This window comes from Sus scrofa, chromosome 17 (assembly GCF_054392235.1).
Source record: "Sus scrofa isolate SSC_HxYL_T2T_F1_AM1 chromosome 17, Sscrofa_HxYL_maternal_Yorkshire_Landrace_v2.0, whole genome shotgun sequence".
Lineage (NCBI taxonomy): Eukaryota > Metazoa > Chordata > Mammalia > Artiodactyla > Suidae > Sus > Sus scrofa.
Window position 1 is genome coordinate 50771261 of NC_139399.1, and position 19484 is coordinate 50790744.

General features: G+C 46.8%; 1 protein-coding gene across 11 annotated transcripts in view; it reads left to right on the forward strand.

Moving 5' to 3' along the window:
• The window catches only part of LOC146395310 (uncharacterized), a 215436-nt gene that overhangs the window by 136599 nt on the left and 59353 nt on the right, over nucleotides 1-19484 (forward strand). For 6 of the 11 annotated variants that reach the window (XR_014832350.1, XR_014832348.1, XR_014832353.1 and 3 more), the window contains 2 exons: nucleotides 700-968; nucleotides 3051-3486. Coding sequence is in view for 2 of the 11 variants with exons in the window: in XM_085003919.1 (XP_084860045.1) it covers nucleotides 3337-3486 (150 nt within the window). In the remaining 9 variants the exon portion in view is untranslated. Of the gene's footprint in view, nucleotides 1-699; nucleotides 969-3050; nucleotides 3487-4826; nucleotides 5003-7256; nucleotides 7371-19484 lie in introns of those variants that run through there. The other 5 variants (XR_014832345.1, XR_014832349.1, XR_014832347.1 and 2 more) reach the window with 2 other exon arrangements.

The window sequence follows — 19484 nt, forward strand, 5'->3', positions numbered from 1 at the left end:
GCAGAGGCATGTGCATGCACTCACAAGCACACAGAAGGCTGGAAGTGCTAAAAATTTCCACCCTCAGGAACAAGCTTCAGCTAGTGACCTTGGTATCTGGTATATAAATACAATGACTCCCTGACTCCTCGGGTGGGATAATTCTGAAGTGTGTGCATTACGCAGCATTCCAGACTTTCCCCGCAGGAGTAAGCTCCAATCCCCCATTAAGATAACTGGCCCGATCCCTTGCTCTTTGTTGCCACCTTCATTTCCTTGTATCACTCCCCCATGTCCTTGTCTGCACTGACCTCCCAAATAAACAACTTGTGCTGGAATCTTGGTTTGGGGGTCTGCTTCTGGGAAAACCTACCCCAAGACAAAATCCTCAGAACAGCACTAGGTTCTTTGTAAACCTTCAGTATTATTATCATTATTATTATTTTGCTTTTTAGGCCCATGGCATATGGAAGTTCCCAGGCTAGGAGTCGAATCAAATCTACAACTGCCAGCCCACACCACAGCCATAGCAATGCAGGATCCAAGCCACGTCTGCAACCTCCACCACAGCTCAGGGCAATGCCAGATCCTTAACCCACTGAGTGAGGCCAGAGATTGAACCTGCAACTTCATGGTTCCTAGTCAGATTTGTTTCCACTGCACCATGATGGGAATTCTGTAAACCCTCAGTATTAAATGGCTGGGCTGTTATTATTATAGGAGAAGCCGGCGCCTCACCTCAGTGGGAGAGACCTCACTCTGTGCCACCCAAACACCCACAAAAGGGATACATCGCTCATGGGAGTAAATAATCAGCCTGGGCCTGTCAGCAAAGCCCAGTCCTGCCTGCATGTATCACCAGCCAGGCGACCTCTGCATGCTGTGAGCTCAGCGTCTGCTGGGAGACCACCAAGGTGCTCCTCTCTGGCACCACCTTCCACCCGCCAGGGAAGCCAACTGCAGACCTGTGGATGAACCTGTCTCTTCAGGTAAGGCAAAAGCTTCCTTGCCCTGCCCTGACTGCTGGAACATGTCTGGCTAGTTGTCCTTCCTTTGGTCCAGATGCCAATCAAAGGTGAAGCCAGGGCATTTGGTCCATAACTTGCATTAAGAGCCTCAACTGGACTCAAGCGACTCCCCTGACTCTGTCTATACAGCTCTTTTTGTCCCTCGCCCATTTTGGATCCTTAGAAGTGCCTCCCTATAACTTTATCCTCCATAAAGAGAATTGCAGGAGCGATTACCACCAAAGACTCTTCAGTCTTGCAGGCAGGTTGCAAACTCTGAGCCCAGCCCAGCCATCCTAGATGCAGTCTATTCCCCTGAGAAGCCCTAAAGCTAGATCCAGGCTGAGCATTGCAGACAAAGGCTCTGAAGTATCACATAAGTTCTCGCAGACTCCAGCTTCAGGTCTTCTCGGTTCTCCCAGTGTTTGTGGAAACACAACCACAAATTCTTTGAGCCAACTGGCTGGTTCCTGGCCACCATAGGTCTTTGCAATTATAAAGGCAAAGACTGAAGTAAAGAAAATCTCTTCAATTCCTCTGTAGTCTGGAGGTGTCACAGCTTTAATTTTAATTGTGAAAACACCCCTGACAGCAAAGACTTTTGAAACTTCTCTTTCACTGCCTGATTCCAGGTTGTTACCACATTTTTCACCTACTCCCTAAAAAGTGCTCCTTGTCTATTTCTTTGTCTGCCTACAGATTGATAACATACATGAAACTGAATCATATTTTTCACACATAAATTTAGCATCTGTTTCATGTCCAGCAATGCTTGAAGTGTTTTATGGTCATTACGAGACAGGACCTTGGAGTCAGATTTCCTGGCTTCAAATCCCTGTGCTACCTCTTCTGAAATCTTGGGCAGGTTAGTTAACCTCCCCCATGTAGTTTTAAAACATGGTACCTAGTTCTTGAACTCTCCCCCCAATGCAACCTGGAGAGTATTCCCCTTTCCCTCAAGGCTGGGTGGACTTGGGACTGCTTAGACCTAGAGAGTTTAGTAGAAGTGTCCCTATTCCAAGGATAGATCATTAAAGGCCATGCAACCTCTGCCTGGTTTCTAGAAACACTCACACGTGGAGTGTTGGGCCACCACATATGAAGACTGGCTATCCTGAGACAACCAAGTTGGAGTGGCCATGGTAAATGCTCCAGTCTACATTTCCAGCTGAGCCTAGTCTTTGGTCCATGCGTCCCAGACGCCAGGTGGGGTAGTGAAGAAGCCGTCTTAGAAATGGATTCACCAACTCAGCTATTCCCAACCCCAGTTGTCTGGGTTACTCCAGCCATTCATGAACCCCCAGCAGAGGCCCCAAACCTCATCAAGCAAGTTCCCCTACCATGCCCTTTCCCAAGTCCTGATCCGCAAAATCCACAAAATCTATGAGCTTACTAGAAAGGATGTTTTATGCTATCAAGTTGTGCAACAGTTTGTTATGTGGCGATAGCTAACCTGAACATCCCCTAATCCTCATTTTCCTCATCTGCAAAATGGTACCATTAAGGCTTCCTGCCTTGTGTGGTTTTTATGAAAAATAAATGATGGCCATGCATCTGGCACACTGAAAGCGCTCAAGTGACAGTAACTATTATTATCATCACCTTCACTGTTTCATTTAATTGAAGAACGTATGGGTTAAATATATTTGATGAGACTCTCCCAATTATTTTTTTGTGCAAACTTCCTCTTCTAATTAGAGGCGTAAGAGATACTCGTGGGAAAGATGAGCCCAACTTTCAGCTAAAAATAATTTGTCTGCAAGGTTGCAGAATGTTATTAGTTCTTTAAAAGGTGCTAATAGGGATGCGGTAAACATATTTGCAATGGGGGTGGTATCCACGCGTCGCTGTGACTCCGCATTTGTCTGACATTCTCCCCGTGCAGAAGCTTACAAATTGATTGATGTCGATGTAACGAGAGGCATGGGGATGGCGCGGACGCACACTCCATACACTCTCGGAAGCCACTGCAGAGTAGACGACCCAAAGTGGTAACTGACACTCCCATTAGCAAGCTTCGTCGTTCCCTTCCAAGCCTAAACGCTTTTATTTTCTCGTCCACAGATCGATACGGCTGGCAGGAAAGCGTCTGTCTGCCACGTCAGAGCAGTGAGACCCCAGAGGGTCAGAAGGCCCCAGCCCCTCCTCGGGGTCCTCACTCCCGGCTGAGCTGAGCAGGTGTCTGAGACGCGGGCTGGACCACACTTGAGCATCCAGCCGTCAGCGCACCAAATCAGATCTGATCGGGCCCGCGGAAGATAAATGAGCTGGAGTCCCCCAGCCCCAGATTTGGTCATCTCTTTATGAGCTCTGAAGGGCCTATTAGCAGCTCTGATGAGTACTGGGGGAGATGAAGTCGGCCTCGAACAACGTTAGCCGGCAGAATCAAATCACTCCCAGTCCCCTGGGGAGAAGAAGACGGGCTGGCTTTCAGACGCAGCGTCCTCGCCTCTCCATCGCCCAGAAGGTTTATATGAACACTCCGTGGGGGGAAAAAAAGGTAAGCACTTTTTTTCTTCCAGTAGAATCACCTAAGAATTTCCTCATATATCTAATAGCTTCTCCTCAGGCAATTTGATGTCCCTGCTTAGACAGGTGTGCTCTTATTTCCCCTCTCAGAGTCTCCACCTGGGAGGGGCTGTCACCATGGAGAGAGGCCAGCCAAAGCCCATCTCCCTCTCTGAGCCTTGCAACCCACTCTGTTCTCTAGAAACTGAGCCTGGCTTCAGGGCACTGAGGCCATGTGGGGTGGGGGACACACTTCACAGGACAGCACTTGGTTGCTGGGAGACCGTGGGTCACTAACCCTCTCTAGCCACAGTTAACTCTTCTGTAAAATGGGACAGCTGGTTCCATCCCAGTGCTGCCACTGTGAGGACCAGATGGAATCATGGAATCCTGTGTATACAGCTGAGAAGACATGCATTAAAATCCCTCCCTCCAGCCCCTCATACCCGGCATAACTGCCTGGGCCTGATCCAGGGGCATCTAGAGGAGACAAAAAGCTAGACCAAGCAAGGGTTTCACCAAGATGAAGGTAATTAGATCTAGGACAAGATTTGAGAATAAAGAAACCCCTTCATGAAGACAGGCGGAGGCTAATAAATGCACATGTTGCCATTACCCTACATCTCGGGTCACATGATAGAGACCAAAGAGAGCAGGTATGAATCCTGACTTGCCAGCCGTGTGACCTTGGTCTGGTCACTTACCCTCTCTGCTCCTCCATTTCTAGATCTGTAGAATAGGTACAATAGTACTATTCAGGTTGAAAGGTTGTTGCAAGAAAAGTATATGAAAGCCCTGACTGAGTAGCTGACACTCTTGTCATGTCCCATAAATATCAGTTACCTTCCCCTTTCTTTTCTTGGTTCCATCTGTGGAATGTGAGCTGTTTGCCCAGCTGCCTTGCCCCACACCCTTGCTTCTCACTGTGTGTCTGTCCCTTTACTTTGTTTTATTCTTCACTCAGCTCTGGCAGGCTTCTTGATCAGAAGCACCTCCAGGCCCTAGTATCCAGATGTGCATCTGTCATAAACCTCCCCACACTATGTGCTGTGATTGGTGGTCTCTGACTTCCCTACCTCACGGCGAGCTCCCTGAGGTTGGGGACGGTCTCTACTGATTACTTAATGATTAATCAAGAGATCTTACATATTTGCTTTTTAAATCCAGAGACCACTAAGCACTGTACCCAAATCTACAAGTGAGCTGAGGATGAGACAGACAAGGAACCCACCCTCTTAGGACTTAAATTCAAGGGAGTGGAGGGAGACAGACACAAAACCCCAAATACAAGTAAACACTAAGAAAATTATTGTCTGTAATATATCCTTCCAGGGTTGGAAACCAAAGGATGGAGGTGAGAGAATCGGAAGCAGGTGGCTTTTGGTGGGAAAAAACCTCCTTTCCAAGGAGGCTGCACTCAGTGAGGATGTCACATAAGACACAAAGGATGACCTCTGAGGGTCTCCAGTGATGACATAAAAAATGAAGAAGCACCTTCTTTGCTAAAAGCCAAGAGAAGAGAACTTTTCAGAGGGAGGGGATGGGATATGCAAAGGTCCTGAGGCAGAGAAGGGCTTGGTAGCTCTTTGTGTAAAAGGAAGTTATCATACCCAGAGCAGAATGAATGATCGGGAGACCATGCGTGATAAACCCCAGGAAGGAGGCAGGAAGCAGGTCACAGGGCTCAGCAGGACAAAGTAAGGTATTGAGGTTAGAGGTTGGCAAACTCTGGCCCACAGGCCAAGACTGGCCTGCAGTCTGTTTTCATAAATCAGGTTGTGTTAGCACACAGCCCCACCCATGTGTATCTATACATGTCTACAAATCAGCTATGGTTGCTTTCAGGCCACAAGGACACAGCCAAGTTCTCACAAGACACTTCATAGCCCACAAAGCCAGAAACATACGCGATCTGGCCCTTTACAGAAAAAGCTTGCCCACTTCTAGTTTAGCAGATGAGAAAAGAAGCCAGTGTGAAGGGTTTTTAACTGAGGAGGGATGTGATCTGATCAGACACTCAGAAGAGGGCCTAGCGCAGACTGGCTTCACCAACATGCTTGTTGAATGAATGAGTGGATGCTTAGATGAAGAACGCCTCATTATCCACAACCATATAACATGATCCTCTCTGGAAGCACAAATAACCGGGGGATTACGGGACTGAGGGGCAGCCCCCCATCCATCCGGGAAGACTCCGTTTTTCACAGCACTAACAGCTGACGGATACTTAGAAATTGAATGTTTTATGCAGCTTCAGATTGGAAATAGCAGTGCGGTTTTCACCACAGGGAACCCTCTTAATGTAAATCCAACCCAATTACACACACACAGGCAGGCACTGAATTTGCAGCAAGACTGAGTCTTGCCTAGCAGCAAATGAGGCACAGCTTGGGAAAGGGAAGGGAGGCCCTCTGGGGAGGGTGCAGGATGCAGAAGACCTCCTCCCAGGGGGCCCACTGTCTGTGACTCATGTGTGGAGGGTGCTGGGTGGCTTAGAGAGCCCCAAAGAAAAAGGCTAGAGTGGTTTATGCAAACGCACGCCAAGCTGCACTCTGCAATTGCAAAATCATGAATAGGGGAAATTGCTTGAAAATCATAACTAACTTTCGGCCTCCAAAGGCCATTCCTCTGGCCAGTTACAGATGATGAAAGCCTTGGGGAAAGCTAGAGACTGGGGCCTTTTTTTTCTTCCACCAGTGGCAACGAGCTTTGTGAGTTATGTGCAAGACTGGACGTGCCCAGTGATGGGTGTTCTCAGGCCTGAGGTAGGCTGGACCCAGAAATGGATAAATTAAACATTCATGATATGGTCCGGGTCCTTGTGAGGGTAATGACTTTCCGAGCACTACAGGGTCCCCCATGTAATATGGGTGGGATATGGGGTCCTTGCCACCATCTGCTAGGGTTGGTAGCACCTGCCACTACCAGGGGTTCTCTTAAGAACTTGTATTAGTTTGGTCTGCCATAACAAACTACCACAAACCAGGTGGCTTAAAACAATAGAAATGTACTTGCTCACAGTTCTGGAGCCTAGAAATCTAAAATACAGTGCAGGCAGGGTCACACTTTCCCCCAAACTCTAAGGGAAGATCTTCTTTCTCCCTTCCTAGCTTCTGGTGGTGGCTGGCAATCCTTGGTGTGCCTTGTTTGTGGCTGCATTATTCTCATCTCTCTGTCCACTGGCACAGGCTTTCTCCCTGTAGGTCTCTGTGTGGCAATTTCCCTCTTTTTATAAGGATACCAATCACTGGAGTAGGGACCAGCCTAATCTAATATGACTTCATCTGAACATGATTGTATCTGCAAAGACTATATTTCCTAATAAGGTCATATTCAGATGGGTCCCAGTGGTTAGTATTTGAACATATCTTGAGGAGAGCTGTAGGTCAAAGTCCTGTGGAAAGGTCCTATGGGAAGAAGGACCCACCCGTGGCATGGGTTAGGCATTATTCTCACTGGCTAGAGAGGGCATTTAGAGAAAGTAGTCATGTGCCCACTGGTGTGAAGGCTCTGGTGGTGGTAATTTGAGTGTCAGGCAGACAAGCACATGAAAGGCTGGACCTCCAACCCAACCGCTGGACACCCAAGTCACCCCATTTCCAGAGGTCCTTTTCGCAGCTCTTTCTCCCATTACGTCCGCAGACAGACACCTTACTCTGCCTTTTGCCAACCCTCTACTCTCCCTCTAGCCTATCTACCTGGCACCCATGGCAAAGGCTAAATCTCTTCTTTTCTCTCTATGGACTTTGGTGGCTCATGAAGAACCAAGTGACACTCAGAACATGAGCTGAAATGGATTCCTCTTCATCAGAGGTGGGAAGGACACCATCGTATTTTTTTGTCAATAAAAACAATAAGAAACACTGATTGATTTACCTTCCTGGAGTGAAGATATTTTTCTTCCACCTTAGAAAAGGCATCTTTCTGCCCAAGACATGTCTGATCAGCAATTTCTGATGCATCAAAGAAAAAAATAGATGGAAGGTTGGAAGTTCTCACGCTCCCTCCAGTTTTGACAGGTGGTGTGGTCGGTACCTAAACTCCGAAATGTCCAGAGAAGGTGCTCCTTGAAAGGCCTGTAGCCTAATTTTAAACAGAAACTTCCACTCGAATCTAAGCGCTCAGAAAAAGAAAAATCCATCTGCAACAGTGTATCTCAATCTGTAATGTGACCACAGATCACCTGGTGATCTTGTGAGACTGCAGATTCTGGCTCAGTAGATCTGGGTTGGGGCCGGAGAGCCAGCTGTTCTCACAAGGCCCTTCACGATGGAGGTGCTTGTCCCCTGACCATACCTCAGGTATCGAGGGGCTACGTGGCTCACCCTGAGCATGTGTGTCCAAGCCATGAGACAGCCAGTTGTCAAGGAAATCATCCTAGAAAAATGAAAATGACTCCCGGGTTCCCATGAACACCTTCGAAGCCACCTTCATCTTGAACAGCCAGTAGGGTTTGTAAATGTGGTTATGTTTTCCTAAATTGGCACTCCTGCCAGACGAGTTTCCACCACTACATAATTTTATAAAATCCTATGATTATAGGAAAAAATAAAGGTTTTTTCTTTTTTGGGGGGGGCACATCCATGACATATGGAGGTTCCCAGGCTAGGGTCGAATCCGAGCTGTAGCTGCCAGCCTACACCACAGCCACAGCAATAAGGGATCCGAGCCATGTCTGTGACCTACACCACAGCTTATGGCAACACTGGATCCTTAACCCACTGAGCAAGGTCAGGGATCAAACCCGCAACCTCATGGTTCTTAGTCTGATTCATTTTTGCTGTGCCACGATAGGAACTCTGGTTTTGTAATTTTACAATGATCCTGATTACAGCAGGGAATGAAAGGAAGGTTTCATATAGAGGTTTGCATCCACGCAGACACATGTAAACCTCACTAAAACCCAATGAGAATGGTGAAGAAACCGAGGCCCTGGGAAGCAAAATCCAAGATTGGCTCTAAGCTCCGCCATTATTTCATGGGAATGCAGTGGCCTTCACAGTCTCTGTTGAGAGGTTCCTCTTTGGTTTTCCCCCTTTGATGCTCAAGCCTGATTTCTTCTCATTGGGACCTAACATAGAGCTAGACAGCAACCAAGTGTACATCCCCACTCTCTCCAAACCTCTGCTTGCACCCATTAAAACTGGGTATCCATAGGGTCCACTTCAGAGAACTGATAGGGAATCAACCTTAAAGGGATCACGCTGCAAGGATCCCATGTGAAGGAGACACAAAGCCTATGGTGATCCCTCCACCCAACCATGGAGGCAAAATGAAGGGAAGGGCAGGAGCCCAAAATCTGTGTTCCTGGCCCCAGAAATCCACCGCCCAGTCATTTCCTGCATGTACTAACTTCCTCTCCATGGCACCCAGTTACAGGGCTCCATGACAGCAGGGCAGGGAGTGGCCAAGGGCTGAAATGAAATTGTGACTAATTTCTGCATAAACCATGGGCATGCCAGGATTAGGATTTCCACCCCCATCTCGTAACTCTTTGACCTTTTATGAGTGGGGTGTTGGGGAAATGACCACGGAAGGGGTGACTTGAATGCAGTTGGGGTATCTGAGACTGCCAATTCCTTCTAAACCTGCACATGGCATAGTTTACTGGGAAATAGCTCAGCTCCAGAACCTGGCTTGGAAGCCTGATTCTAACTTCCCAGGTGTATGACCCAGGGCAAAGCACTTCACCTTTCTGTGCTTTAGTTTCCTCATCTGTAAATGTCTTAACATTTTTGTAAGGGACAGATGAAATAACGCACATGCTGCTCTTATTTACATTCCTGCCTCACAGTAAGCACTCAATAAATAATAGCGATTGCTATTATTTTTATTTTATCATCATCCTGCCAATATAACTTAAACCTTTTCGCCATAACTCCTCTCTTTTCACAGTCTGGGTTTAGAGAGTCAGACATGGTTTGACACCAAAGTTTCTTTTTTTCTTCTTTTCCCCAGTAAACACAGTCAGAGTCCCAGAGTTTCTCATGAGATGAAATTTTTTTTGTGGTATTTAATTCGGCAAAAGGTAAATGCTAATTTTTTCCAGCTTTATTGAGATATAATTTACATATTACATTTTATATATTTAAGGTATACAACATAACCATCGAGATATATATACTTAGTATTTTCATATGGAATAGCCACTGGAAATAATTGTCCTTCAGTGCTGGAATAAAGTATCGTATCTTGAAAAAACGTAGCAAGGAAGTCTGATCTAAAATGCTAAATCCTACAGGGAGGTGGTGTGTTGCAGGAACATGGTAGAAGATTCTAAGGTCTTAAATGGTCTCGATGAGGGGGAAAGATGATTAACTGGTGATGTCCAATATGGCCACAGTACTGGGAAATTGACAACAGAACAATCACGCTATTCTTTTGCTTTCCTTGTGGTGTGGAAGACAGCAACGGCCTTGGAGTCAAAAGAGCTGATTCAATCCTGACTTTGTCCCTTAATGAATGGTGTGGCTTTGAACAAATTACCCAGAATTCCAGGCCCCAATTCCTGACTTTTATGAATGGGGGCTACTCTGAGTATTCTATGAGTTGACTACACATAATTTAGTTTTAGACATAGCATGAGGACTGACAATATCAAATCTCTCCTTGACTCTTCTTCCACCTCCATCTCTCCTTTTTCTCTCCCTCCCTTCCTCTTGCATTATCCCTTTATATTTTCTGAAGACTGGCTAGTCATCCTCTCCTTTCTCCCCTTGATTTCTCTGATGACCCATCCCCACACAATTTCCACTTGAATAGGAATATTTCTACCCTTCGCCCAGAGCACAAGCGTTGGCCCCCAGTTCTGAACCTGTAGGATCAGGGAATCTCATCACATTGCTGGTGGCTTGCACTAGACAGCCTTGCACAAAATATTGTTGGGAAAGCTTAACCCTCAAAGTCTCTGCTAACTATTCCAGAAAACAGACCATTCAGAAGCCATCATTGATTGACTAAACTCCTCTGAAATACCTGTTTTCTTTTGGTCATTGGGGATACAGATATGAAAGAGATCATCTTGTACCGGACAGGTGGAGTAATTAAATTACCTTAGGGGCTGAAAGCAGAATTCCTAGAGGAGGCCAGAGCTGAACTGGGTGTTAGAATTTATTTCAGCAGAGCAGGGATAGCTTATGAAAGGCACAGGGATTCCCAAGCATAAAATCATAGAAGCCCAGAGGTGGGCACATTCTAATACCACCAATTCCCCTGGGAGGGCCTCTCCCCACTCCACCCTACCCCTCACCTGCACCCCATTTCCTAGAAAACATCTCTACTTCCATCCCATGATCCAGGCTTACAGCTTTCACCTTAGTCACCTCTCCCAGCATGAGTGAGCCTGTATCCCAGGCTCTCTGGCTTCGTTACTATCTAATCCATCAACCCAGCCCAGTGAATTTCAAAGAGTAACCCAAAGGGAACACCCAAACAAGAATCACCTGGGGAGATTATTAAAAATGCAGTGTTCAGGGCTCCACCCATGATTTTCTGAGTCAGAATAGCAGGGAAGAGATTACAGGAGCCAGGAGTCTACATTTTCATAAGATCTCCCCTCAATTTCACTGTACACCCAAGATTGAGAACTATAGACTCCATCCTTGCTAAGGTCACATGAGTTGATAACAGCTTACCCTTCCTGGAAACTTACTGAACATCTTCTATAGGCCAGTCATTCTGTGAAAAAAGTTCATACATGTCATGTCTTTAAAAGTGATCATGCAATTGATTTGTGCCCTGGTTTGAGCTGGGTTCAAATATTACGTTTAATCCTCTCAACAACTTTATTGACAACTGCATAGAATGAGAATAAATTCTACAGAGTTCCTGACGTGGCACAACAGGATTGGTGGCATCTCTGAAGCACCAGAATGCAGGTTTGATTCCTAGCCCAGCACAGTGGGTTAAAGAATTCAGCATCGCCTCAGCTTCGGCATAGGTTGCAGCTGCAGCTTGGATCTGATCCCTGGCCCAGGAGCTCCTTTTGTCACAGGGTGGCCAAAAAAAGAAAAGAAAAAGGAAAGAAAGAAAGAAAAATTCTGCAAGGTGTAGTTTCCTCCCAAATAGTTTGAAGTTGAGAAGTAACACACATAGATTTGGTGTGTATGTATCTTTGTGCCCTGACTGCTGGCACTGCCTGGCCGCACACAGGACCATTTGCCCTGCCTTCCATATTGGAAGCTCTCACACACCCTCTCTCAGGCCTGGCTTGTGAGTGTCTTCTCCATGTAGGAACCTGCCGGGGCATTCCCATTGTGGCTCAGCGTGTTACAAGCCCGAATAGTCCATGAAGACACAGGTTCGATCCCTGGCCTTGCTCAGTGGGTCAAGGATCTGGACTTGCTTCAAACTGCGGTGTACGTCACAGATGTGGCTCAGATCTTGGGTTGCTGTGGCTGTGGTGTAGGCCGGCAGCTGCAGCTCTGATTGAACACCTAACGTGGGAACTTCCATTTCCATATGCTGCCAATGTGACCCAAAAAAGAAAGGAAAAAGAAAGAGAGAGGGAGAGAGAGAGAGAGAGAGAGAGAGAGAGAGAGGGGAAGGAAGGAAGGAAGGAAGGAAGGAAGAAAGAAAGAAAGAAAGAAAGAAAGAAAGAAAGAAAGAAAGAAAGGAAGGAAGGAAGGAAGGAAGGAAGGAAGGAAGGAAGGAAGGAAGGAAGGAAGGAAGGAAGAAAGAAAGAAAGAAAGAAAGAAAGAAAGAAAGAAAGAAAGAAAGAAAGAAAGAAAGAAAGGAAGGAAGAAAGAGGGGAGGGAGGGAGGGAGGGAGGGAAGGAAGGAAGGAAGGAAGGAAGGAAGGAAGAAACCTGCCCAACTGAGCCAGGCTTGGCCAATGAACCTAGAACCACCCCTTCCTTTGTTAGAGAGAGAGAAGCGCCTAAGGTCCATTTGCTGAACTCTCATCCACTGCCAACAGGCACCTGGCAACTAACAGATTAATCAAAATGATGGATTATGTTTCCTGAGCACTTACTACAGCCCAGACCCTGAACAAAGCCCTTGACATGGATTATCTCATTCAATATCTTCTCCACAAAGCAGCCTGAACCAGTTTTTTGAAATAGGAAACTCATCATCCAACCCTCTTGCTTAAAACATTTCAGCGCATTCCCAGTGCTCAGAAGAAAGAGGCTCCCGCCAGTTTCTGCAGCCTGTCTGGCCCCCTTCCCCACCTTCTCTCTGCCCTCCCACAACCATCCGTGTCATCTGAAAGGGATTCTCAGCCGGGCTGGGTGCTCACTTTGAAATGGTGGCAGGACTTTGTGGGCTGTCTCTAGTATTGACTGGCTGTCCCCACCTCCTCGGTTGTCATCCAGGGTGGAATTCACAAAGTAGCCAATTATTATTCACTGTGACTTCACACACGGCACAGCAGCACAGACACACGCCTGGAACACTGTTCTTTCTGCTTTTCAGTTTCTTCAACGTTACTCAGTTGCTAACTTGCCAGAAACACCCAGTGGATACTCCCAAATAGTATAGATCCCAAGGATAGGCAGCAGCATCCTGGTGGATGGAAGAGCCCACCCCTCTGCTATAAAGGGATGCTTGATGCCCAGGACCTAGACGCAGCTTGCTCTGGAGGAAATGCAACAATATTTCCTCTTGCCTGCACCCCTTCTCATCTTCCTCTGTCTCATTTCACCCTCCTCTAGCCTCAGGAGACAGCCAAGCCAACCTGTAGTCAATGATGTCCATTTCACAGATGAAGAAACTGAGGCTCAGAGATGTGAAACAATTTGCTCAAGTCACATGATCAAGAAGCAACAGAATTTTTTTTCTTTTTAGGGCCACACCCACAGCATATGGAAGTTTCTGGGCTGGGGTCAAATCAGAGCTGCAGCTGCCGGCCTACACCACAGCCACAGCAACACAAGACCCAAGCCACATCTGTGACCTACACTGCAGCTTGTGACAAGGTCCGATCCTTAACATACTGAGGCCAAGGATCGAACCCTCATCTTCATGGAGACCATGTCAGGTTCTTAACCTGCTGAGCCACAATGGGAACTCCTAGAATTGTGTTTGAACATGTGCCAGCCTTTGAAGGAAAGGTGGCATCTGGGCAGGAGAGGCTCTGCTGAAGCAGCAAGCCTGCACACCAGAGCTCTGCCCTCCCAGGGAGCGGCAGGAGAGGGGGCTGCAGTGTCCAGAGCAAAAGCTTTGCCCCTCAGCCTTTGCTAAATATGAGAGAGCAGGCTTGATCTTTTCTCCCGGCAACTCCGTACTGCCTGGTAGGGCTCCTAACTCTTCTTTATCCCAAGTTTTGAGTTTAATGTCCTTACTTTCCCAGCAAAGACTTCCTGGGTTACCCTGAGGGCAGAGTGATCCACTTAAAAGAAATGATTTCCAGTGTTGGTGCCTCAGGGCACTGCCAAGTGCTGGCCTCTCCATCTTCAAGACATTTGCGGTCTGAGTCTTTCTCAGTGCCTTTGCCCATTGTCCCAGTCTAGACCACAGCGTCCTCCACCTGGGCTAGGGACCCAGCCCTCCCTGCCTCCAGCCTCACCACTTCCAGGGGACCCCAGCTTCTTCCCTGCAGAGCTGGGACCACATGCGAGGTCAAGGGCAGGACCACATGCGTGGTCAAGGCCAGCACAGCAGCATTAGGGGCTTGAGACCCTATGCAGGGTCTGAACTCAAGTGATCTGGATTTGAGCCTCTGTTCCACCGCCTACTCATTGAGCAGATTACTTTCTGAGACTCATTTTCTTTGTCCATTCATTGAGAATAATTCTCTTTTTTCTAATTAGCCTGGTCATGAGAATTAAGTGGGTTAATAAGTAGAACAATGCCATACTATTTTTTCACTACTCTTTCTAAAGTCTCGGGGGCTGCTACATGCCCATCACTATAGAAATTGCTCCTGGCGATGGAACCTCATGCCCCTTCCAACCCCCGCTTCCAGCTCATGTTCTGAGGCCCTCACAACTGGATCTGCCCTGGCTGCCAGCCCCTGAGACTCACCTGTACTTCTCTTGCCCGGGAAGGCCAGGGACCTCCTTGTCCTGCCTTCTCTCTCCACCACCCGTAGCCTTGATTCTCCATGTCGTCCTCTAACTACCTGCATGGTGTCCCCAAGAAGCTGGTGGGAAAATGTTGATTCCTGGGCCCCACCCCAGGAGGCTACATTTTGTTTTAAGGCCACGCCTGCAGCATATGGAGGCTCCCAGGCTAGGGGTCAAATTGGAGCTGCAGCTGCCAGCCTACACCATAGTCACAGCCACACCAGATCCGAGCTGCATCTGTGACCCAAGCTGCAGCTTACAGCAATGCTGGATCCTTAACCCACTGAGTAAGGCCAGGGATCAAACCCACGTCCTCACAGATACTATGTCAGGTTTTTAACCCGCTGAGCCACAATGGGAACTCCAGGTGCTACTTTTTCATGCATTTTTTTTTTTTTTTTAGGGCCGCCTCTTCAAAATATGGAAGTTCCCAGGCTAGGAGTCAAATTAGAGCTTCAGCTGCCAGCCTATGCCCTGAATCTGAGCTGTGTCTGCGACCCTCACCACAGCTCATGGAAACACAAAATCCTTAACCCACTGAGCAAGGCCAGGGATCAAACCCACATCCTCATGGATACTAGTAGGGTTTGTTTCTGCTGAGCCACAGCAGGCATTTTAGATGCTACATTTTAGACAAATTCGCCAGAAAGTCTGCAAGTCCGTGAACTCTGTGAGCCACTAACCCACACATTCTTGTCATGTGATGCAGCGTGATGAGCTCTGTGGCTGAGTCTGAGCTTCTCCATCTTCATCGTCCCCATGTGCCCATCAAATGCTCAAGCCCCCACCCAGGAGCCCTCTCTTCTATCCTCTGGGGAGTGTCTGTCCTTCCTTCCAGGGGCGGCTCCCTGGCTACTCCTTCGAGAGAGCCTCTTTGGCTCCAGAAGGCTGAGCTGCTTTGGCCTTCCTCTGTGTGTTTTGCAGCAATTTGCTTATCATTGTGTGATGCGGGCCACCTTTGTCGGGGCCTGAGCATCTGGAGCCACCCAAGCAGGGTCTTCTACCTCAGATCAGATGGGAGGCTGGGAAGAGCATCAGATAATGGCCTGGAAAGAAAGCAAGCCTTTCAACCTTTCAGAGCAGCCGCTGTGCATATTCACATTCATGGATGGCTTTGTTTCTTCCTTCTAAATCCGGTGAGCATTGTCACCAAGATCAGACGGGTGAGGAGACTGTAGCTGGCAAAAGCCTCCTTGGTGACTGTGATGCTGATAAGGGGCAGAACTGGGCATCAGCCCTGGCCCCACCTGTCCTCAGATAAATTGCAAAGATACTATACTGAGAGCTGGCGACAGTGGCCATAAAAGAGCTGAGGATAAGCCAAAGATCTCAATTCTTCCGCTGTACACACTGGGTCCCTGAGGACCCCTCTTTGCCTGCAGCACATCCCTGACTCTGAGCCAGGCCTCCGACCCAGGGTTACCCTGATCTAAATACCAGCGTCGTCATCAGAAGTGTGGAATCTGTTCACTGCTTAAATTTAAAGACTGCTTTACAGAAATGCAATCCAGAATGACCCTCACACCAGGCATCCATCAAAAATCTGGGCGATTTCCCTCTATTACAGGAAAGGAAGGGTTGATCAGAGAGGAAGAGGGCAGCGGGGGAGGAGAAATTAATGTATTAGATGTTGGGTTTCAATTGTGGCGTTACTAATCTAATCACTGACAGCTTACCCTGTTAGATGTACAGCTTTCCAAAAATTAGAAATATCCTCTTTTTCCAAAAGGCTGTTGGAGAGGAGATAATTACCCCAATACAATCTGTGCTTATTCTCAGAGTTGTCTTTTTTTTTTTTTTTTAAAACACAACAACATTTCCTACATGTGTTCAGTGAAGCTGAAAATGCTATTTTGATAATGGGCCCACAGAACGTTTAACAGGCCTGGATGACAATGTGAGACTTTCTTAAGGACAGAGAAGGCAATGAAAAGCTATTATAGGAGTCATTAATGGGAACTGGAGGTCTGCCGGAGACATCACTGCAATTCTCAGTTTTGCTGTTTTCTTTTCTTTCTTTTCTTTTCTTTTCTTTCCTTCCCCCCTCCCCCCAAGGGCTGCACTCTCAGCATACGGACATTCCCAGGCTAGAGGTCAAATCAGAGCTACAGCTGCTGGCCTACACCACAGCCACAGCAACTCGGGATCCAAGCCACGTCTGTGACCTAACCCACAGCTCATGGCAGCGCCAGATCCTTCACCCACTGATTGAGGCCAGGGATTGAACCCACGTCCTCATGGAGTCTAGTCGGGTTCATTACCGATGAACCACAAAGGGAACTCACAGTTTTGCTGTTTTCTTAATAAAACTCTTTGGAGATCAGCTCTGAAGTGTGATCTCCCCAAACCCAGAGCCCTCGGTCTGTCCTTGTTCAACCTGACCCTCCCTGTTACCAAGACTGACAGCCAGTGGCTGTCCCCACTGCCATTTAACAACAGTTGATTGGGTAGCTATCGTGGGCCAGTCTCCCCATTACATGCTAGCAAGTCAAAAATCATCTTGGTCCCTGCACTTCACAGCCCCAAGGAAGGCAGACAAGAAAAGAGGACAGTGATGCATTGTGATGAGTTCTGTGGAAGCAACTGAAGTTTCTGGTCTTGAGAGATGAGTAGGACTTTTCCAGGGTGAGAAATAGCCTTGTTATCTGGCTGAAGTCCCATACCTATCCCTGGACCCACTACCGAGGCCAAAAGTATGAAAAACACTTCGATTGGCCATAGGATGACATGCCCATCCTTGAGAATAACAATGAAGTTGGGAGTTCCCCTTGTGGCTCGGTGGGTAATGAACTAATACTAATATCCATGAGGATGTAGGTTCGATCCCTGGCCTCACTCAGTGGGTTAAAGAACCAATGTTGCCATGAGCTGTGGTGTAGATCTCAGGCACAGCTCGGATCCTGCGTTGCTGTGGCTGTGGTGTAGGCCAGCAGCGGTAGCTCCAATTTGACCCCTAGCTTGGGAACCTCCATATGCTGCGGGTGTGGCCCTGAAAAGACAAAAACAAACAAACCAAAAATGATGAAAACGACACTTGGGAAACCCTTTTGCGACTCCCTATAGGGTAAAGGCTGTTCCCCAAGGAACAGGGTGGTCCTGTTACCAGAAACAGTAGGAATAGAGGCTGACCAGGCTAAAATAGCAGCTGTCCACTGACCAGGTCACCACTTACTACCTCCAGCAGAGGTCATGACATTTCCATGCTCTGCAGATACAGGAGTCCACAATTCCTGGAACTTGACCCCAAAGGGCATTATTCTCAGGCAAGGCAGCCTCAATAAAGCTCAGTTATCTAAAGCAAAGGTCCTTATTCTCCCTGGAATGAAGATTTGCTTGCCTGTCTGAAGTTCATGAGCATGGTTGTTCTCCCAGGATGAGATGAGGAGAAAAATCACCTCACCCTTCTATCTGATTTCCTAGAATAATAAAAAAAGAAAACAAGACTGCATTGTGTATCTCAAGAAACTTTACAGCCACATAAATAATAAAAATCCATTGGGGAAATATTACTCTGGAGAAGTGGCTAAGTCCATAGAAGCTTAGAGAAAGGGGAAAGAAGTTTTGCTACAAAGTGAGTGAAGAGTCAAGTACACTTATGGAAAAGAGGTCATGCCAGGAGTCTGGACATAAACCTCACAGAAATGAATCAAGACAAATGGGTTCAGCTCAGAAGAACTGATGAGCCATTGTTGATGCTTGTAGGTATTCAAAATACCCTCGCACACACAACTTCCCTTCGTGTTCCTAAGAAGCCTGAGACATGAGCAAGTTTTCTGTTTGAGAAAACTTGTCATCCCGAGAAGTAAATTCCAAACGAGTTATAAGGGAGGATAGTGGAAACCATGACCTAGGGGATGCAATAGGGTCCATTGCGTTCAAAAGATTATAATAAATTTGAGGTTAGTAGATACAAACTATTGCATTTAGAGTAGATAAGCAATGAGATCCTGCTGCATAGCACAGGGAATTATATCCAATCACTTATGATGAAATACGATGGAAGATAATGTGAGAAAAAGAATGTATGTATACTATATATATATAAAAATGGGTCACTTTGCCATACAGCAGAAATTGACAGAACATTGTAAAACTATAATAGAAAAAATAAACATTTTTTAAATTGTTTAGAAAAATTCCAGAGAAAAAAAGAGATTATAATAAGGTGGAAACAATGGCTTCTCCCACCAGTGAATGTCAGAATTCTTTGTGGGGAGGTGACTATCTCTGTGTGGGAAAAGACCTGATCGGTTTCTTGTAGGACCAGACAACCCTTGAAGGTGGGGCAGTTGTTTTGCTGAGGCAAGAGGTGGGGATATATTCATTTTGTTCACAAAGGATGGGATGAGGTGTGAGTGGAGAAGAAAGTGGGTGGTAGGAGGGAAGAGAGAAGCGGTAGCCCCGTGCATCCACAGCTAGTAGTGCTCTATGATAGGTACCAATCATTTGGAAAACAGGGATGTTGTCATCCTTTTAAATGTGTTTATGTTCCTGGCATGAGCACCCTTCCTCTGTTCAGAGTTTGACCACAGGGCACGGCTGAGTTTTTGTTGTGGTCGTTGGGGTTTGTGTGTCAGTTGCTTTTGTTTGGTAAAAAGACTTGAAGAGCCTTTGCCTGCCTTGGAAATCAATGTGGTTCAGAACAAAAATTGCCTATTAAGAGCAGGAGGTTATGAGTCAGAGAGAGGGTGAAGATTCGGGAGAGTTTTTAAGAGGACCACAGAAGTGGGGATTTGAAACCGTCTTATCCCAGTCCCAAAGCACAGGTTGACATCTGGCTTACAAAATCAAAAATAAAGAAGTGAATGATTCCTGTTCATTCAAGGTCCTTTTCAGTGTAATGTACACTATGTTTTGAGAAATGTGGATAACATTAGTTGTTTTTTTTTTTTTCCTGGAAATTATACTTCTTAGTACGTTTAGTTTCATGCCTATAACCAGACCCTCCAAACACTTCCTTCATTGAGAGAGACAATTCTTTC